We start from the raw sequence: 22,769 nt of genomic DNA on the forward strand, positions 1-22,769 counted from the left end.
ATCCAGCAACTCAAATGTTCTGAGGACACAAGTTTGAATCCTGCCACAGGATTTAAATTTTTTCCAAAATCTAGTATAGAAAATCTACTGATGACCGTGAAATAATTGCTGATTGTCGGAAAAACCCACCTGGTTTACTAATATCCTTCAGGGATGCAAATCTGCCATCCTTACCTGTCTGGCTTACATGTGATTCCAGGCACACAGCAATTCATTGACTCTCAGTTGCCTTCTGAAATGGCCATTCAGTTGTATCAATTGCTACGAAGTTTCAACCAAGAAATGAAACTGGGTGCACCACCTGACATCAACTTAGATACTGAAAAAGGCAACAGCCCTGTTGTTCAGGACTGCAAAATCCTCTTCGCTGACATCTGGGGGCTGGCACCAAAATTGGGAGAACTGTTTCACAGTCGAGAGTGTAGTGCTGGAAAAGCACAGCAGGCCAGGGAGCATGCGGATCGACGTTTCGGACATAAGGCCTTCATCAAGGGGCTTATTCCTGAAACGTCGATTCTCCTGCTCCTCAATGCTGCCTGATCAGCGCTGCATTTTCAGCACTGCACTCTTGACTCTGATGTCCAGGATCTGCAGTCTTCACTTTCTCCGAACTGTTTCACAAACTAGTCAAGCAACAGCGTGGCATAGTCATAATCATAGAATCATACCTTACAGACCATGTCCCAGATACCACTATCACAATCCTTGATATGTTCTGTCCCACTGGCAGGGCAGACCTAACAGTTTGCATCGCATTGGTATATACTTGGAATGGAATTGCCTGGGAGTCTTCAACATTGACTGGGACACCAGGAAGTCTCTTAGCATTAGGTTAAACATGGACAAGGAATCCTACTGATGACCATGTACCATCTCTAGTGATGAAGCACTACTCCTCTAGCTTGAACAATACTTGGAGGAAGCACTGAGGGTGGCAAGGGTGCAAAATGTGTGCTGGCTGGGGGATTTCAACATCCACCACCAAATGTGGCTAAGCAACAACACTATTGATTGAGCTGATCAGGTCCTAAAGGATGTAGCTGCTAGACTGGGTTGGTAGCTGATGGGCAGGGAACCAACAAGAAGGGAAAAAAATTGACCTTATCCCTACCAATCTAAAGGCTACAGATCTATCTGTCCATGACATTATTGGCAAGAGGGGCCACCTCAAAGTCCTTGTGAAGGCAAGACTTTGTCTCCACATTAAGAATAACCTCCATCCTGTTGTGTGGCACTGTCACCATGCTAGGAGAAAGTGAGGACTGCAGATGCTGAAGATCAGAGTCAAAGAGTGTGATGCTGGAAAAGCATAGCCAGTCAGGCAGTAACTGAGGAGCAGGGCAATCGATGTTTTGAGCATTAGCCCTTCATTCCTGATCAGGAATGACCACACGCTTTGACTATCACCATGCTTAATGGGATAGACTTTGAATAGATCTAGCAAATCACCTGTGCACCGTGGGCCATCAATAGCTGCACAATTGTACTCCAGCACAACCTGCAACCCTATGGTCCGGCATATTCCCCACTCAGCCATTACTGTCAAGCCAGGGGATCAACCATATTTCAATAGATAATGCAGGAGGGAACACTGGGAGCAGTACCAGACGCATCCAAAGTGAGGTGTCAGTCTGGTGAAGCTACCAAATAGGACTACTTGAATGCCAAACAGTATAAGCAGCAAGTGATACAGCCTTACGATCCACAACCAGAAAATCAGATCTCAATGGTGGTGGACAATTAAACAACTCATTGGAAGAGGAGACTCCACAAATATCCCTATTCTCACTGATTGAACAACCCAACGCATCAGTGTAAAAGATGAGGCTGAAGTATTTGCAGGCAATCTTCAGCCAGAAGCACGAAGTGGATGATCCATCTTGGCCTCTCCAGTGGTTCCCAGCATTACAGATCCCATTCTTCAACCAATTCAATTCACTCCATACAACATAAACAGAATAGCAATTTATAGTCACTTTCGTTTATGAAAATCTAGTACGATGTGTATGAACTACTACAATTCAATGTCATTTTAATTAGAAATTATCAAAAGAAATAATTGAGACAAAGTGAGGACGAAATTCATCTTTTGTTCCCTCCATGGCTCCCATGTTTCCGGAGTGGCTACGTAAAAGCTTGGAGGCACTGGATATTGCAAAGGCTATGGGCCCTGACAACATTCCAGCAATAGTACTAAAGACTTGTGCTCTGGAGCTTGCTGCTCTCCTAGTTAAGCTCTTTGAATACAGGTACACTAGCATCTACCCAACAATGTAGAAAATTACCCAAGTATATCCTATACATTAAAGGCAGGACAAATCTAACTCAGCCACATTTGCTGGTGAATTCTAAAAATATTTTAATCTGTTTTTATTCTATGTAATTTTTATTCATAAATACGTACTGCTGAAACTTTAGCTGACCAGAAGTAGTGTTGCATTGTCAAAAAGGAAAGAAACGTCAATTGATGCTTGTTCGAGGTAGTGCTTTTCTCAGTGGCAGGTTGTTCTCTCTGGGGACCTGACTAAAGTTAGATAAACAGTCGGTGATGGGCTCCAGTTCTGACTAATACTGAAACTTGAATCTGAAAGTGTAGTTGGTAGACACTCGCATACACCAATAGAAGGTTAACATTTTGTTTAACACGCAGTTGATTTGTTAATTTTTTTTCCCTAGAAAAATACTTTGATATGAAGAAAAACCAGTGCAAGGAGGCTCTTGACATATACAAAAAGTTCCTTACTAGAATGACAAGGATCTCTGAATTCCTCAAAGTTGCAGAAGTAAGCTTCTCTTGAACTGCAAGCCTCTTTTAAAGCTACAAGATTTGGTCAATATTATTTGTTATAACTGTGGTATTCTTTGTTAAACACAGCAAGTTGGAATCGACAGGGGAGACATACCAGACCTTTCTCAGGTAGGCATCTCTTTTAGAAGTACTTATTTTAATTAGTTTGAGCAGACTAGCATGTTGTGATCCATTTGTTTTTAGGCAGTCCCTTGATCAAGGATGACTTCATAACAGAGAGACTCAAAAACAAGATCTTGAAGAGTTGTGCTGTACCAACTGACCTTTATCCACAGACTTGTGATTCATAATAGCTGTCACAGAATTCAAAATATATCCTGAAATTCATATTATGAAAATAAACTTGTGGCCTGGAGTTTTTCAGCATAATTCTGCCAAAATTAGCACAGCTGGCATAAATGTTGGCAAAGTTTCAAGTACAAATTGTTCTCAGTGCACCTCAAATTGCTATGGTCCTTTATGCTAGTTTTAAAAAAAAATGCTAGTTTAAAAAAAACAAGCTCTGCCCCAGACTGAATTAATCTCTCAAGTGTTTCTGCTAATGGCACTCATTTGCAGACCTTTAAGGAAGCTCCAAAAACAAAACTGGATATTTTGGATGCAGAGCACTGTTAAATAAAATTGTTCAGAAGTTAGTAAATTTGCCAGAGAATTGATCCCTAATCTAACTTTAAAAAAAAGACTTTGTATATCTTTACAAGTCACTTTCATTCATTTAAAACCAGATTGTACGTGGGTCTGGATTCATGTTATGCTTTTAGAATAGTTATTTTTGGTGATAAAGCCATTTTAACTGTATTAATCAAATTTGGCAAGTTACTATTCTGGTACACGAGCAGTACATTGTTAAAGCAGATATTCATTTGTTATTCAAAATGAAAGAATTTCATTACACACTTTGGTGTAAAACAAAATATATATTCAGGTCACGAAGTCCAGGACTTCATTGCTCTTCAGTTCTGTAGTATTTTTTTCCTATAAGATAGTGATGATAATGTAAAAAAATGGCCTTTGCAAGTAGGAGTAGACCATTTGGCCCTTCGAGTCAGCTCTACTGTTAAATAAGATTAAGACTGATCTGGTTGTTGACTCATCTTTGCTTTCTTGTTTCATCCTAGAATTTTTGACTCACTTGACCATCAAAACTCTATCTGACTCTGTTTGGAATAAATTTAAGGACCCAACCTCCACTGCCCCCTGGGAAATTGAATTCCATCTAACCAATCCGAGATCCATTGAAATTTGTTATCCCAAAATCTTATCTTGAATGGCAGCTTTTCATGTAACACCTTATTAAATGCATTTTGAAAAGTCAAGTGTATATAGCATATACTGGTTCCGTCTGTTTACTGTAAATATTACTTCATCAAAAAGCTCTAACAGATGGGCGAAACATGAATTTCCTTCCTCAAACCTGATCAAATTGTACTTTTTTTTAAAAAGTATCCTGCTATAAAAGTATCCTGGTAGTCATTTTTTAAAGCTTGGGTTTTGTTGGAAACTGTTTGCTTTATGTTGCATTATAAACAAATTATATCTTGACTTTGTGTTTTAACATATATACTTCAATGATAAGCTGACAGATAGGTTGGATTTTTTTGTCACTGGATATAGGATGACCAAAAGGTCTGTTTCTTCTCTTTGATGAATGTTAGACTAATTGGCCTAGATTATTGTCTTTTGCCTTCCTCCTTTATTGAATAAAGATGTTAATTTGCTATTTATCAATGCACTGGGACCCTTTTAAAGTCAAAGGAATTTCAGAAGATTATAACCAAACCCATTATCTGTGCTGTCATTTCCTTTAAGGCCCCAGGAGGCAGGCCAACAAGCCTTGGGGTCACACTTGTCTTCGGGTACAATAGCATTTTATTTTTCCCCGAGTGATAGTGATTGTTTTAAGTTCATTCCTCCCCATCTCCTCTTGATTTTTCAGTTATCTTTAAGAAGTTTTATAAATCTTCTACTTTGCAGGCAAATGCAAAGTATCTATTTAAAGTCTCTGCCATTTCTTGTTTTCTTGTTATTGAGTCCTCGAAGAACTAAGACGAGCTTTAGTTAGATTTTTCTTGTTAAAGTTTTTTTAGAAACTCATATTACCTGTTTGTTATATTACAAACTAGTTTTTGTCTCATACTGTTTCTATACTTCATGTACGTTACTGTATGTTCTTTGGTTCTTAAAATCTGTTTACCTTTAATCTTTGCAGATTTTACAATGTTTTTTTCAAAGCAGTACTATGCTTAACTATCTTATTTAGCCAAGGAAGTTGTATCCCTCTTAAAGAGCCTTGCTTTCTAACTGGGATTAACCTTTGGTGAGCCTTATTAAATACCTCCCTAAAGCCTGTCATAGCAACTCTGGTCCTACCTTCCCAGTTCATGTTAGCTAGTTCTGCCTTCATATCCCCAGACTTACCTTTTATTTAGGTTTAAAATATTAGTCATGGAGTCATACTTTTCTCTTTCTAATTGAACATAAATTCTGTTTGTGTTTTGATGACTGCATCATCTATAATTATGAGTGAGGTGCCTGATGACTGGTGCCTTTTGTTTAAGAAAAGTTGTAAAGGGAAACCAGGGAACTATAAGACTTGATGAGTCTGGCTTTGTTTGTGGATAAATAGTTGGAGGTGATTTTTATCGGATTCATGGATGTTTGGAGAGGCAAAACCTGTTTAGGTATAGTCAACATGATTTTATGCGAGGAAATCATGTGTCTCAAATTTGATTGAGTTTTGAGGAAATTACCAAAAAGATTAAGAGCAGAGCAGCAGATGTGATTTGCTTGGACTTTAGTAAAGCCTCCGACAAGGTTCTGCATGGTAGACTAATTGGTAAAGTTAGGTCACATGGGATTTACAGTGAGCTTGCCACTTGGATACATAATTGGCTTAATGGTAGGAGACAGTGGTGGAAGGATGTTTTTCAGACTGTTACCAGCAGTATTCCACAGTGATCATTTTTGGGTCATCTTTTGTTTGTCATTTACATAAATGACTTGGATGAGAATATGGGAGGCATAGTATGTTTGTGAATGACACCAAAATTGGTAGCATAGTAGACAGTGAAGAATGTTTTCTAAGATTAAAAAGGGATCTTGATCAAATGGATCAATGGGCTGAAAAATGGCAGATGAAGTTCGGTTGGGATGAATGCGAGATATTGAATTTTGGTACAGCAAACAAAGGTAGGTCTTGTACAATTTAATGATCGGGACTTGGATTGTGTTGTAGAACCTAGGGGTTCAAGTATATATATCTTTGAAGTTTGTGTCACATATAGACAGGATGGTTCAAAAAGCATTATTGTGCTTGCTTAAATTGCTCAGTCATTTGAATATAGAGGTTGGGAAGTCATGTCTAGGACAGTGGTGAAGCCTCTTTTGGAGTACTGAGTCCAGTTCTAGGAAGCATAATATTAAGCTGGAGAGGGTTCAGAAGAGATTTACCGGGATGTTGTCGGGTATGGAAGGTTTGAGTTATAAAGGCTGGATATGCTGGAATGTTTTTCATTGGAGTGGGGGAGGTTGAGAGGTGACTTTACAGAAGCTTATAAAATAATGAGGGGTATAGATAGGTAGGGTTAATGATAGTTGTCTTTGCCTAGGATGAGGGATTTCAAGACAATAGGGCACATCTTTAAGGTGAGATGAGAAAGATTTAAAGGCATGAAGGCCAAATTTTGCACAGGATGGTTCACATGTGGAAGTGGTGGATGTGGTGCAGTTAGAAAGTTTAAAAGACATTTGGATAAGTATATGAATAGGAAAGGTTTAAAGGGAAATGGGCCAGAATCAGGCAGGTGGGGCTAGTTTAATTTGGGATTACATTCGGCATGGACTGAAGGGTCTGTTTCCATGTTGTCTGACGCTGTTGCTGCTTCACCTTTTTTGAGATTATTCGTTAATCCTTCAGGGCTTTTGCAGTGCAGTCATAACGTCCCTACCTCAGAGCCAAGAGGCCCAGACCCAAGTCCCACCTGCAATAGAGGTGTGTAAAAACATCTCTGAAAGTTTGATTAGAAAATATTGACTAATCCTGTTTAAATGCTCATAACGAAATCCAGGATGACCTCACTGGCTAGCTTGAGAACATAGTGCTATAAGCACTTTTTGTGAGAACAGCCACCACATTTTTCAGGTTACCTTATCTGCACCGATTCTCCCAATTTCCGTGTAGATTAAAGTCACCCAAAATTATTGTGATACGTCTTCTCTCATGCTCTATTTCTACATGTAAGCTTTGTTCTACTCTTGGGGCAACCGAAAGCTAGTCCCACAAATGACCTCTTGCCTTTATTATTTCATACCTATGTCTCTGGAGCCGAGGAAGTTTGAACAAAGGTTAGCTTAAAGCATTTGTATTTGTTTTGTTATCTTTTTCAATGGTAAACAAAGGTTAGGTGACATATTGCTTCCTTAAGTGAATTTAAAAATTTGATACAATCAGCAGTAGAACTGTAGTAGTTTTGATAGAATTATCAGTGCGGTTAAAATCTTGAGAAAACATTCCCATTTGAAAAATTGGAATGTCCTTTTAACAATGTAGGTATTAACAATGTTTTGGAATAGCTTTGTTTTATTTTCATTTCACAGAGCTTCAAAATGTAATCCTTTGAAGTAGTAATTCTTTTGGATACTTCGACATTGAGAAAAATTGTATCAGGCTGCATCAGTGACTCTGTCAAAGACCTTGAAGATCTGCATCTATTTAAGAACATATTTCACTGCGCGATTTATATAGCTGACATTTGCTTTAATATCATAGGCACCAAGTAGCCTTCTTGATGCATTGGAACAGCATCTGGCTTCATTGGAAGGCAAGAAAGTTAAAGACTCTTCGACAGCTGCTAGCAGGTAATGTTGCATTGATTTTAAATTTGCATGGTTTTTTTGAGTTGTATTCCACTGGATATGGAAGGCAATGCCATTGTGCATCAGGAAAGCAAGCTCTATCATTTCTACCCAAAGGATGCCCGTTTAGGAACCATAGTTGAATAGCAGAAAGGGACCCTTCTCGTTAAATGGAGATGAGGTGCAGCTTGCCCTTTTGGAAGGTAATGAATCTGTGGAATTCTTTCCTGCAGCAGGCTTTGGTGGCTGGGTTGTTAAGTATATCCAAGTCTGAGACAAGCTGATTTTTACTCAGTAAAGCGAATAAGGCAGAAGGTGGAGTTGAGGATGAACCATGATCTCATTGAATGGTGGAGTACATTTGAGTTGAATGTCCTACTTCTAGAACATAGAACAATACAGCACAGAACAGGCCCTTTGGCCCACGATGTTGTGCCGAACATTTGTCCTAGCTTAAGCACCTATCCATGTACCTATCCAATTGCCACTTAAAGGTCACCAGTGATTCTGACTCTGCCACTCCCACAGGCAGCGCATTCCATGCCCCCACCACTCTCTGGGTAAAGAACCTACCCTTGACATCCCCCCTATACCTTCCACCCTTCACCTTAAATTTATGTCCCCTTGTAACGCTCTGTTGTACCCGGGGAAAAAGTCTCTGACTGTCTACTGTATCTATTCCCCTGATCCTCTTATAAACCTCTATCAAGGCACCCCTCATCCTTCGCCGTTACAATGAGAAAAGGCCTAGCACTCTCAACCTATCCTCGTACGACCTATTCTCCATTCCAGGCAACATCCTGGTAAATCTCCTCTGCACCCTCTCTAAAGCTTCCACATCTTTCCTAAAGTGAGGCGACCAGAACTGCACACAGTACTCCAAATGTGGCCTAACCAAAGTCCTGTACAGTTGCAACATCACTTCACGACTCTTGAATTCAATCCCTCTGCTAATGAACGCTAATACACCATAGGCCTTCTTACAAGCTCTATCCACCTGAGTGGCAACTTTCAAAGAGCTATGAACATAGACCCCCAAGATCCCTCTGCTCTCCACCTTACTAAGAATCCTACCATTAACCCTGTATTCCGCATTCTCATTTGTCCTTCCAAAATGGATAACCTCACACTTGACAGGATTGAACTCCATCTGCCACTCCTCAGCCCAGCTCTGCATCATATCTAAGTCCCTTTGCAGCCGACAACAGCCCTCCTCACTATCCACAACTCCACCAATCTTCGTATCGTCTGCAAATTTACTGACCCACCCTTCGATTCCCTCTTCCAAGTCATTAATAAAAATTACAAACAGCAGAGGACCCAGAACTAATCCCTGCGGAAATCCACTTGTAACTGTGCTCCAGGCTGAATATTTACCATCTACCACCACTCTCTGACTTTGACCGGTTAGCCAGTTCTCTATCCAACTGGCCAAATTTCCCACTATCCCATGCCTCCTGACTTTCCACATAAGCCTACCGTGGGGAACCTTATCAAATGCCTTACTAAAATCCATGTACACTACATCCACTGCTCTACCCTCATCCACATGCTTGGTCACCTCCTCAAAGAATTCAATAAGACTTGTAAGGCATGACCTACCCCTCTCAAATCGTGCTGGCTGTCCCTAATCCAGATACTCATAAATCCTGTCCGTCAGTACCCTTTCCATTGCCTACCACCGAAGTAAGACTAACTGGCCTGTAATTCCCGGGGTTATCCCTATTCCCTTTTTTGAACAGGGGCACAACATTCGCCACTCTCCAGTCCCCTGGTACCACCCCCGTTGACAGTGAAGACAAAAAGATCATTGCCAACGGCTCTGCAATTCCTCTCTTGCTTCCCATATAATCCTAGGATATATCCCGTCAGACCCGGGGGACTTGTCTATCCTCAAGGTTTTCAAAATGCCCAACACATCTTCCTTCCTAACAAGTATCTCCTCTAGCTTATCAGTCCGTTTCATACTCTCCTCTTCAACAATACGGTCCCTCTCATTTGTAAATACTGAAGAAAAGTACTCATTCGAGACCCCTCCTATCTGTTCCGACTCAATACACAGTCTCCCACTACTGTCCTTGATTGGACCTATCCTCGTTCTCGTCATTCTCTTGTTTCTCACATACGCATAAAAGGCCTTGGGGTTATCCTTGATCCTACCCACCAAAGAGTTTTCATGCCCTTTCTCAGCTCTCCTAATCCCTTTCTTCAGCTCCCTCCTGGCTATCCTGTATCCCTCCAACGCTCTGTCTGAACCTTGTTTCCTCAGCCTTATGTAAGCCTTCTTCTTCCTCTTTACTAGCTATTCAACCTCCCTCATCAACCAAGGTTCCCTCACACGACCATCTCTTTCCTGCCTGACAGGTACATACATATCAAGGACACGTCGTATCTGTTCCTTGAAAAATTTCCACATTTCAATGACATCCTTCCCTGACAGCCTATGCTCCCAACTTATGCTCCTCAGATCCAGTCTTGCAGCATCGTATTTATCCTTCCCCCAATTGTAAAACGTACCCTGTTGCATGCACCTATCTCTCTCCATAACCAAGGTGAAAGTCACAGAATTGTGGTCACCATCACCAAAATGTTCACCCACTAACAAGCCCATCACTTGTCCTGGTTTGTTACCGAGTACCAAATCCAATATGGCCTCTCCTCTGGTTGGACGATCTACATACTGAGTTAGAAAAGCTTCCTGGACACACTGCACAAACACCACCCCGTCCAATCTACTGGATCTAAAGAGCTTCCAATCAATAGTTGGGAAGTTGAAATCGCCCATGACTACTACCCTGTGGCTTCTGCACCTTTCCAAAATCTGGCGCACTGACCTCTACATCGCTGAAGCCAAACGCCAACTCGAGGACACCTCTTCCTACCGCCCCCTTGACCATGACCCCACCCCCCATCACCAAACCATCATCTCCCAGACCATACAGAACCTCATCACCTCAGGAGATCTCCCACCCACAGCTTCCAACCTCATAGTCCGGGAACCCCGCACTGCCCGGTTCTACCTCCTTCCCAAGATCCACAAGCCTGACCACCCTGGCCAACCCATTGTCTCAGCATGCTCCTGCCCCACTGAACTCATCTCTACCTCCCTCGACACTGTCCTATCCCCCCTAGTCCAGGAACTCCCCACATACGTTCGAGACACCACCCACGCCCTCCACCTCCTCCAAGACTTCCGTTTCCCCGGCCCCCAACGCCTCATCTTCACCATGGATATCCAATCCCTCTACACCTCCATCCGCCATGACCAGGGCCTCCAAGCCGTCCGTTTTTTCCTCTCCAGACGTTCCCAACAGTACCCCTCCACCGACACTCTCATTCGTTTGGCCGAACTGGTCCTCACCCTTAACAATTTCTCCTTTGAATCCTCCCACTTCCTCCAGACCAAAGGGGTAGCCATGGGCACACGTATGGGCCCCAGCTATGCCTGTCTCTTTGTTGGCTACGTAGAGCAGTTGATCTTCCGTAATTACCCCGGCACCACTCCCCACCTCTTCCTCCGCTACATTGATGACTGCATTGGCGCCACCTCGTGCTCCCGCGAGGAGGTTGAGCAATTCATCAACTTCACCAACACATTCCACCCTGACCTTAAATTTACCTGGACCATCTCTGACACCTCCCTCCCCTTCCTGGACCTCTCCATCTCCATCAGTGACGACCGACTTGACACTGACATCTTCTACAAACCCACCGACTCCCACAGCTACCTGGATTACACCTCTTCCCACCCTACCTCTTGCAAAAATGCCATCCCGTATTCCCAATTCCTCCGCCTCCGCCGTATCTGCTCCCAGGAGGAGCGGTTCCACCATAGAACACACCAGATGGCCTCCTTCTTTAGAGACCGCAATTTCCCTTCCCACGTGGTTAAAGATGCCCTCCAACGCATCTCATCCACATCCCGCACCTCCGCCCTCAGACCCAACCCCTCCAACCGCAACAAGGACAGAACGCCCCTGGTGCTCACCTTCCACCCTACCAACCTTCGCATAAACCAAATCATCCGCCGACATTTCCGCCACCTCCAAACAGACCCCACCACCAGGGATATATTTCCCTCCCCACCCCTCTCCGCCTTCCGCAAAGACCGTTCCCTCCGTGACTACCTAGTCAGGTCCACACCCCCCTACGACCCACCCTCCCATTCTGGCACTTTCCCCTGCCACCGCAGGAACTGTAAAACCTGCGCCCACACCTCCTCCCTCACCTCTATCCAAGGCCCCAAAGGAGCTTTCCACATCCATCAAAGTTTTACCTGCACATCCACTAATATCATCTATTGTATCCGTTGCTCCCGATGCGGTCTCCTCTACATTGGGGAGACTGGGCGCCTCCTAGCAGAGCGCTTTAGGGAACATCTCCGAGACACCCGCACCAATCAACCAAATCGCCCAGTGGCTCAACATTTCAACTCCCCCTCCCACTCTGCCGAGGATATGGAGGTGCTGGGCCTCCTCCACCGCCGCTCCCTCACCACCAGACGCCTGGAGGAAGAACGCCTCATCTTCCGCCTCGGAACACTTCAACCCCAGGGCATCAATGTGGATTTCAACAGTTTCCTCATTTCCCCTTCCCCCACCTCATCCCCCCCAGCTTCTAACCTCCCGCAACTTGATCCCCTGACCTGTCCGGACTTGTCCGACCTGCCCAGCTCCTTTTCCACCTATCCACTCCACCCTCTCCTCCCTGACCTATCACCTTCATCTCCTTCCCCACTGACCTATTGTACTCTATGCCACTCTCTCCCCACCCCCACCCTCCTCTAGCTTATCTCTCCACGCTTCAGGCTCTCTGTCTTTATTCCTGATGAAGGGCTTTTGCCCGAAACGTCGATTTTGCCTGTTTTCGGATGCTGCCTGAATTGCTGTGCTCTTCCAGCACCACTGATCCAGCATCGGTGGTCACCCCTACCTCAAACATCCTGCAGGAGGAACATTCCACTGCCTGCGCTGCCATAACTCTACACTTAGTCTCCAAAACAAGAACACCAAGTAGCTTACCTTTTTTTTAGGTTAGAGGAGGAGGGAGGGTGGGAGACACTACACGTGTAGTGTCTCGGGTTCCTTCTCCACTCAAATAAGAATTACTTACCTTCCCGACCGGCTTTGCGCTCCGACTTCACTTCCGCCCAGCTCCCGCCACTCTCTTCTGCTTTGTCTTATGGAGCCATTTAAAGTTCCATTCTAAATTCACAAGAATTGAATGGTGTTTCTGTCAGAATTGGGTTTTTGAAATGTATCCATCAATTAAACTTAGTAATGTTTTACAAGTCTAACATTTACAGAATTTTCAGATGGCCTTAATTTTACAATATTCTGCCTTGCAGTTAATTTGTTCACTCTTCTTTGCTATGTCCTTACATTATCTCTCTCAATATAGCATGAATGAGTGATTAGTACAGTTCCTGTATTCCATTTTATATCATTAGCATGCTCCTCTTGTGTTGAAGCCCTCAATTCATTTTCATAACAGCTTTACTTGATTTCTAACAGAAAATCCTATCATTACAAATTAAATGGGAAGGAAGAAAGTGTGTACCCTGAATTTGGAGACTTGTGGGCAAAAGTAATCCAGGTCCACTTTTTCTGTAACAAAAATAACAGGCTGCATTATGAGCACCCAGACAAAATGCATTTTCAGGTCAATCTTTTTACTCCTGCTGCAAGCATCCTAAAATTAATAATAATCTGAAGAAATAGTTGTTCCATATTACAAGAATTAACTAGAGATGCAAAGAAAGCTAAATTTGAAAAGGAACAATATGTAGGAGTAGGGAGATAAGGCACCAATGAGGGTCTTGAGTCTGACGCTTTTTGGAGAAGTGGGCTAAATGACAACCTGCTCTTTAATGGCCCTATAAACCACAGTGATGGCATTGGTGTTTGGCTTTGCAAGACTGCAATGTTCCAGTCATGGCAATGTGGTTACATTCCATGGTCTGGCAGACTACAGTTTCCGAGGTTTGCTTTATTCATTTGTGGGACTTGGACGTCGCTGCCTGGCCAGCATTGATAGCCTATCCCTATTTGCCCTTGAGAAGATGGTAATGAGCTGCCTTCTTGAATTGCTGCCGTCCACTAACTGTGGGTTAACCCGCAATGCCGGTAGGGAGAGAGTTTCAGATTTCTGACCCAACGACTGTGAAGGAATCACGATATATTTCCAAGTCAGGGTGGTGAGTGGCTTGGAGGGGAACTGGCCAGTGGTGGTGGTGGTGTTCCCAAGTACCTGCTGCCCTTGTTCTTCTAGGTAGAAGTGGTCATGGGTTTGGAAGGTGCTGTCTAAGGATCTTTGGTGAATTTCTGCAGTGCATCTTATAGATAATACACACTGCTGCTACTGAGTGCTGGTGGTGGAGGGATTGCATGTTTGTGGATGTGGTGCCAATGAAGTAGGTTGCTTTGTCCTGGATGTTGTCAAACTTCTTGTGTTGTTGGAGCTGCACCCATCCAAGCAAGTGGGGAGTATTCCATCACCCTCCTGACTTGTGCCTTGTAGATGGTAGATAGACTTCGGGGTGTCAGGCGGTGACTTACTCGCCGCAGTATCCCTGGTCTCTGACCTGCTCTTGTAGCCACTGTGTTTATGTGGTGAGTCCAGTTGAGTTTCTGGTCAGTAGAAACCCCAACGATGTTGACAGTGGGGGGGATTCAGTGCTGGTAATACCATTGAATGTCAAAGGGCAGTGTTTAGTGTCTCTTATTGGTCATGTTCATTGTCTGGTATTTGTGTGGCGCAAATGTTACTTGTCACTTGTCGACCCAAGCCTAGGTATTGTACAGATCTTGTTGCATTTGAGCACGGATTGCTTCAATATCTGAGGATTCGCGAATGGTGCTGAACGCTGTGCATTCATTGGCGAACATTCCCACTTCTGACCTTCTAACAGAGGGAAGATCATTGATGAAGCAGCTGAAGATTGTTGGGCCTAGGACACTACCCTGAGGGACTCCTGCAGAGATGTCCTGGAGTTGAGATGACTGACCCTCCACAACTCCAATCATCTTCCTTTGTTCCTGGTATGACTAATCAGCAGAATGTTTGCCCCCAATCCCCAATGATTCCAATTTTGCCAGGGCTCCTCGATGCCATATTCAGTCAAATGTGGCCTTGATGTCAAGGGCTGTCATGCTCACCTCATCTCTGGTATCAGCTCTTTTTTGTCCATGTTTGAACCAAGGCTGTAATGAGATCAGGAGCTGAGTGACCCTGGCGAAACCCAAACTGGGTATCACTGAGCAGGTTGTTGCTGAGGAGGTGCTGCTTGATAGCACGTTGATGACCCTTTCCATCATTTTATGGAGATGATGGAGAATAGACTGGTTGGTAATTGGCCGGGTTGGATTTGTCCTGCATTTTGTGTACAGGACATACTGGGCAATTATTCCCCATTGTCGTGTAGATGCCAGTCTTGTAACTGTCCTGGAAGAGCTTGGCTAGGGGTGAGGCAAGTTCTGGAGCACATATCTTTAGTACTATTGCTGGATTGTTATCTGGATCCATTGCTTTTGCAGTATCCAGTGTCTCCAGCCATTTCTTGATATCATGTGGAGTGAATCAAATTGGCTGGAGACTGGTATCTGTGATGCTGGGGATCACTGGAGGAGCCCAGGATTGATGAACCACTCGGCAGTTCTGACTGAAGATTATTGCGACTGCATCAGAGTTAGCTTTTGCATTGATATGCTGGACTCCTCCAACATTGCGAATGGGATATTTGTGGAGCCGCCTCCTCCAGTGAGTTGTTTAGTTGTCTACCAACATTCACGACTGAATGTGGAAGGACTGCAGAAGTTACATCTAATCCATTTTTTATGAGATTGCTTAGTCTGTATATTGCTTGCTGTTTATGCCGTTTGGCATGCAACTAGTCTTGTTTGATAGGTTAATGCTGATGTATCCACATCCAATCAGTGATATATCCTTAACACTGGTTTGGCAAAATTAGCCCGTGCCCATCTTTCACTGAATTCTTTGTTGGAAATCCTCCAATCAGATTTCTGCCTTTGCTCTTGCAGAATTCCTAAAATACATTTATATTTGATTGTGACAAAGGCAAGCTATTCTTACTCTTCTTGGCCTGGCTACATCCTTTAATTTGGTTGAGCACTCGGTCAATCTAGTTGGGTAGAACTGAACTTGCCTGGTTGCATTCTTACTTAGCTTATTTTCCCATTTTTCCTAGTGTAACTAAGGATTTATCTTTGCCTGCATCTAATATCGTATTTACTTGCTGTCTTTTGGTGACCTAAGAAAAAAACAGTAATTTTCACATATATCAGGTAACGTGATGATCCTTAGCTCATTTACCGTTGTCAAATCCTCCATCATAGCTAATTTGTCAGATTTGGTTATCTGGCATCGAGTGAAGGAGGAACAAAATATGCACATAGACACCCACACACACCCTTATAAACACACACTCACACATGCACCCCCTCACAGACTTCAGACATTCTGCACTCACCACACACACACACACACACACACACACACACACACACACACACACACACACACACACACACACACACACTTTCTCACACTCCCAACCCCCACCCCAAACAGAGAGAGACACGCAGACAGACAAAGACCCACATGCGCACACATATTTTGTGGGGTGAATTTGTACTGCAGAGTTACATTGCACTTTGCTCAAAAACTGCATACATTCATGTAGAACTCTGAGCTCAAAAACTGCATGAATTTATGTAAAACTCCGATTCTAATCTAAAAAGTGAGATAACAATCTAAACATCAGGTCATAGACAGAGAACGCAGGGGGCTAACACCTTCAACATATTGTCTCGCTATCACCATGGTTAACACTAACCCGAGAATGCAACTTTTTAAAAAAAAATGTTTTGTGATTTACACATGAAAGAAGTGAAACTATCACTGTATTCTAACAGATGAAAGGCTTAACAGACAATCAATTTTTCAATGTATAATTTCAGTTACATCACACTGCAAATTTTTGCTATAAATTCTGTGTTACGATCAAGTCCTCCACTATCTCCTGATGAAGGAGCGTCGCTCCAAAAGCTAGTGTGCTTCCAATTAAACCTGTTGGACTATAACCTGGTGTTGTGCTGATTTTTAACTTTGAATCCTCTCCAGTTTAATAGTATCATTTCTGTAATAGGGCAGCCAGAACTGGACACTATACTCCAGAAGAGGCCTCACCACTGTCCTGTACAACCTCAACATGACGTCCCAACACCTTTGCTGAAAGATTTGAGCAATGAAGGCATGCATGTGAAACACCTCCTTAACTGCCCTGTCTACCAGTTACACACAGAATTATGTACCTGAAGCATTAGGTTTCTCTGTTCTGCAACATTACCCAGGGCTCGACTATTAATTGTATAAGTCCTGTCCTTGTTTGCATAACCAAAAGGCACATACTTCACATTTATCCAAATTAAACTCTATCTGCCAATCCTCAGTCCAATTGTTCAAGATCTCTTTGTAGTTTTAAATAACCACCCACACTGTGCACTATACCACCAATTTTGATGACCTCTGCAAACTTAATAATCATGCTTTCTATATGCTCACCCAAGTCATTTATATAAATGATAAACAAAACTGGACTCAAAACCGACCCCTGTGGAACATCACTGGTCACAGACCTCTGCCTCTGCCAAATTCTGACCCTAAACATAAATCCAATTTTGAATCCAGTTGGCAAGCTCACCTTGAATGCTATGTGATCTAACATTACGAATAAGCCTGCCATGCAGAACCTTGTAAAGGCTTTATTAAAGTCCAATTAAACCACATTTACCACTCTACCCTCCTCAGTATATTTGGTTACGTTATAAAAAAAACTTTGTATCATATTCTTACTGTATTGTCCACACTCTAACCAAAGCTACTTCTGTAGCATTGCCAGACTCTGCTGTGCCTTCGTTCATTTACTGCTGAAGTGCCCATCCATGCCTTCATGTGCTGGACTTGACTTTTCCATTTGGCCTGTCTTCCATGTTCTACCTCCTTAAACATCAGTTTATCCAAAACTCTGTTTGTTTCCTGATTTGTCCCACATTCTGTCTATCACTTTTGTGTTGGTTGATCTACTTCGGCTATTGGTCAAGTAATAACACTCTTTTCTAATCCTCATCCTGGTTTTCAAATTTCTTGAGGGTTTCAACCCAGTTTCTCTGTGTGAAATCTCCTCCAATTTCTGCATTAATTCAATTCTCGCCTCTTGTGCATTCTAAATTTTAAAGATTTTAGCCATGCCTTCAGATGTCTTGGCTGTGAACTCTAATCTGTTCCTCCCTAAATATCTCTGCCTCTTCACATCAAAGTCATCTATTAAAATTCATCTGTTTGATTAAGCTGTTTCCTATCAGCACAAATGCCACTTGTGACTTGATGTCAAATCCTGCTTTGTTGATATGCTGTAAAATAATGAGAGAAACTTCATTGTAGTTGAATTGTGATGGAGTAGTGATCTCTGCCCAAGTGAGGACTGCAGATGCTAGAGATCAGAGCTGAAAATGTGTTGCTGGAAAAGCGCAGCAGGTCAGGCAGCATCCAAGGAGCAGGAGAATCAACGTTTCGGGCATGAGCTCTTCTGAATAGCGTTCCTGAAGAAGGGCTCATGCCCGAAACGTCGATTCTCTAAATTGAGATTATGTTTGACTTGAAGTTTGGAGGTGATGGTTCTCCCAGGTACCTGCTGCTCATCTCCATCATACTGGTGGAAGTGCTGTTCATGAAACCCTTTTGCAGTACATGTTGTATATCGTACCTATTGTAGCCAAAGTACATCAGTGGTAGAAGGAATGGATTTTTAAAATGGTAAATGGGCTAATGATCAGACTACAATGCAGGTTTTGGAGAGTTACGAAGCAGTGACATTGTATTAATGACATTGGACTAGTAATCTAGAATCACACGTCAATATTCCGGGACATGGGTTCAAATACCGTCATGGTAGATGGTGAAATTTGAATTTGGTATTTTTTAAAATTTAGCCACTTAGCCACTGTCAATTGAGCATGCTAGGAAATAATAAGTACGTTTGTGGATGACATGGAGATTGATTGGGTGGTTAACAGTGAGAAAGAAGGTCTTAAGTGACAGGAAGATATAGATGGTTGTTCGGATGAACAGAGCAGCAGATGGAATTTAATCCTGACAAGTATGAGGTCATGTCTTGTTACTTAAAAAGGGAAAAGGAGATTGTAAGAGCAGGGAGGTTCTATTGGTGCTGTACAAAATTTTGGTTGGGCTATGGTTGGAGCACAGTGTGCAGTTCTGGTTGCCGTCTGGAAGGATGTGATTGCACTGAAGGAAGTGCATATCCAATGGGCTAAAGGGCATCTTCAGTGCTCTCACTGTAACCTGCCATAGCAACAACAACCGTGTTGTCTTTAAAGAGAGGTCTAGAGGAATATTGAAAGGTGAGGAGTGAATCATAATTGTACAAAGGGTGACAAATGGGCTACCAGCTGCATGTTCCACCTTGTGTATACCTATTATTAATTTCCTTGTAGGCTTTACAAGTATTATGCCTACTTTATTAATTCCTTTTTTGGAGTGGTAGGAAGACAGTGATAAGATTGACAAATGATCTCTTGTACAATTTTTTTAATCATTCGTCTGTGTTTGCTGTTATTTTTATAGTTTTGTGAAGCTAAAACCAGTCTCTTGGTATCTACTTTTTAAGAGAGTTACCTCAGAATAGAATTTCTAAGCTTCATTTCAGAAGGCGTTCATGAGAGTTAATTCCTGGGACTTGTCACTGATCTGTAAAATAATATCTAGTTATTTTGAAGCTCAGATTTAATATCTTGTTTCTTTTTTTTTCTTTCCCAGAGCTACCACCCTTTCAAATGCAGTCTCATCACTTTCTAACACAGGCATGTCACTCAGCCGAGTAGATGAAAGAGAAAAACAAGCTGCTTTGGAGGAAGAACAGGCCCGGTTGAAAGCACTCAAGGTAATCTGTTGCTCTTACTTTTCTTCCTTCATCTTCCCCATTTTGCTTCCCAGAACAAATGCAAAATTCAAGGCGTTACCTATAGCTTGTGCACTTGTAAGAAATGTTGAGATATTTGATAAACTACCTTGCATCTTCATTGAGAGAACTTAGTCAATTCCAAATACTGATATTTGTTTTCCACACTCCTAAACCTACATCTTTTGCTTGCTTTACTGCCAACTTTTATGATGTTCTCTGAAAGTGTATCTTTCCCATGAAATCCATTTCTACTCCATGATCTCATGCCTATTAAACTGTATAGCTTCCTTCCCTTGCACATAAAAGTATCCCATTGTAAGTGATTCACTCTTCCAAGCTAGTCACCCTTCCTTTCAAATTCGTAATCTCAGAAGCACAGAATTGTTATGGTGCAGAAGGAGACCATTCAGGCCATCGTGCCAGCACTGGCTGTTCATCTGAGCATCATTATGTAGTGTTAGTCTCCTGCTTTATCCCCTTGCCCTCACAAGCTTCCTTTCTAACTAATCGTCCATTGTCCTATCGAATACCTTGAGTCCTGCAGTTTTTACTTTTGCACTTTGCAAAGTAACATAATTTTTTAAAACATTATTCTCCCCTTTCCCTATATGTTCATTAGCTGATGAAAATGGATCCTCCAATTAATTCTCCAGTAAATCTTTTAAATGCTAATTTGAGCATTTCTCGTTTTGTTTGTGACTAGTTAAAACTTTTTTCAAATATCTGTTAAATAGTTAGAATTGTTCCTATATAACAGGAACAGCGTTTGAGGGAACTTGCAAAAAAATCCTATCCATCTTCTGCGACAACTGCCGCATCACCCAGTTCAACCTCGGGTGGAAGTATCAGCACAACTGCAGCTGTAGATCTCTTCTCAACACCTGGTTCTTCCAACAGGTATAAGATTTTTAACTGTTGTTTGGTAGTGTTGTGCATGTGACTTTTTTGAATATGTTTACTTACGTTTCTCAGTCCAGCATACATACAGAACCCTATTCTCCTTTACAGATCAGCTTCAATTAGTTCAGCATTTGCAACACCAGCACCAGAATCAGCATAGTTACTGCCTTCTGAATTTCACTATGAATGTAGGTTTCGCTACTGGACTTGGTACTGTCTTTTTTGCAGATGCAGTTCTAGTAAGCTTTATGAAAAGTAATGCATATGGGACATTGGGAAAACAACTTTTTTGTAGAGATTTTTAATTGAAATTGGATAAAAGGCAATGCTTGAAATGTTTAAATACTACAATCCCCTAAGTATTGATTATTCAGCCTGGAGATTAGGTAAAAAATGTCTGAATGTAATTTGAATAATTGCACTTCTGTTGGTCATTAATAGTGTGTGTAGCATCCGAACGTTGACACTAATATTATAACAAATTATTTTTCGGTATGTCTGTAATGTTTCAGTCAAATAACACTTGCACTTTTTATAGAAATCCATTTGATGGTACAAGTGAAAGGAATCACACCTGCCATGTGTGAACACAATAGGAAACATAATAGTTGTAATGACTGTTTATCCCTCAAACAGGATTGTGTAAACATGCTATTTGATTATTATTGCACTGCAGTTTGTGGGAGCTTGCCATTTCTTTGTTTTTTTTCTTCATTATGACTGACTGACTACACTTGAAACTGTAGTTTATTGGTTGTAAAACACTCTTGATAACTCTGATTGTGAAAGACACCTTTTGAGAATGCATGTCTTTGTTTCTAAGCAAGTTGACAATATGCCGAAAAAGCTTGGTGACAAATTTGATTTGTAATAGGAATGTTTATCATGGGGAGCAAAGGAGATGCTTTCAATCTGAAGTCAACTCCCTCTTCCACTTAAACTGTCAAAAGGATTATCTTTTTTTAGTGGCATTCTACTTTTCCCAAAGTACAGCTAAGTCATATAGATCAGAAAAGTTTGACTTTCAACATGTTAATATTTACATTAAGTACATCCAAAGTAAGTATTTTTATTTTTACTCTACAGCACTTCCAAAGTGCCAAATGACTTGCTTGATCTCCAGCCAACATTTCAACCATCCATGCAATCCATCTCGACAATGCCTCCAGCGTCTAATACATGGGGAGGTAAGATGCCTCGAAAAACCTTCCAGATGGTGGTAAAAAGTTACATTTGGTAATTTTTGATGCATTATTAGATATTTGGAATATTTGATTAAAATGCAGGAATAATCTAAATTTTATGCTTTAAGTATTAGTTTAATCAATAAAAATCTGAGCCTAGATCACCTAAGAATCTATAAGGAATACATGAGATTGCTACTTCAGAGAACCTTTTAGCAGGGCAAACATCTAAACTGGACTGAACAGAGAGTAATACCTAGGACACTCTGTTTTCTAATTGCAGAACGTTTTGTGGTTTGCCTAATTGTCAACCTTCTTTTATTTTCTAATTTAGAAGTGATGCTTACGTGACTCTGCTCTGCATGGCTAGGGAAGGGATGTATGTCTACTTATGAATGGTAATCCCAGAAAGTTGTTTTTCTGAACATCCCTGCAGCTAAAAGCAGGATATTTTAAAATTTCCCTCCAAGTTTCCTGCTCAACACTCAGCAGGCAGGTATCCAGACCAACTAGGTAAGAAAACTGGCAGGAGTGAAGACTACAGATGCTGGAGATCAGAGTCGAGTGTGTGGTGCTGGAAATGCAAGGCAGGAGATGGCAGTATCCGAGGAGGAGAATTGACGTTTCAGGCATAGTGTCTTCATCAGAAATGAGACTTGGGCTGGGGGGCTGAGAGATAAACAGGAGGGGGGTTGGGGGAAGGTAGCTGAGAATGCAATAGTTAGATGCAGGTGATAGGTCAGATAGGAGGGTGGAGCGGATAGGTGGGAAAGGTGATGAACAGGTAAGGAGGACAGTGTCAAGATGGAGGTTTGAGACTGGGATGGTGTGGGGTGAGAGGAAATGAGGATACTGTTGAAATCCACATTGATCTCATGTGGTTGCAGGGTCCCAAAGCGGTATATGAGGCGTTCTTCCTCCAGGTGTCAGGTGGTAAGCCCAGGACCTGCATGTCCTTGACGGAGTGGGAGGGGGAGTTGAAATGTTCAGCCACGGGGCGGTGGGGTTGGTTGGTGCAGGTGTC

General features: G+C 42.2%; 1 protein-coding gene across 22 annotated transcripts in view; it reads left to right on the forward strand.

Moving 5' to 3' along the window:
• LOC122550608 (phosphatidylinositol-binding clathrin assembly protein) overlaps positions 1-22,769 on the forward strand; it is a 161,692-nt gene that overhangs the window by 70,628 nt on the left and 68,295 nt on the right. For all 22 annotated transcript variants that reach the window (XM_043691581.2, XM_043691589.2, XM_043691586.2 and 19 more), the window contains exons 7-12: positions 2,677-2,783; positions 2,876-2,917; positions 7,578-7,666; positions 19,517-19,640; positions 20,419-20,558; positions 21,648-21,748. In XM_043691581.2, coding sequence (XP_043547516.1) covers positions 2,677-2,783; positions 2,876-2,917; positions 7,578-7,666; positions 19,517-19,640; positions 20,419-20,558; positions 21,648-21,748 — 603 coding nt within the window. The remainder of the gene's footprint in view (positions 1-2,676; positions 2,784-2,875; positions 2,918-7,577; positions 7,667-19,516; positions 19,641-20,418; positions 20,559-21,647; positions 21,749-22,769) is intronic.

This window comes from Chiloscyllium plagiosum, unplaced genomic scaffold (genome assembly GCF_037043375.1).
Source record: "Chiloscyllium plagiosum isolate Xiang-an unplaced genomic scaffold, Cpla_swu_hap1 HiC_scaffold_6, whole genome shotgun sequence".
NCBI classification, from domain to species: Eukaryota; Metazoa; Chordata; class Chondrichthyes; order Orectolobiformes; family Hemiscylliidae; genus Chiloscyllium; species Chiloscyllium plagiosum.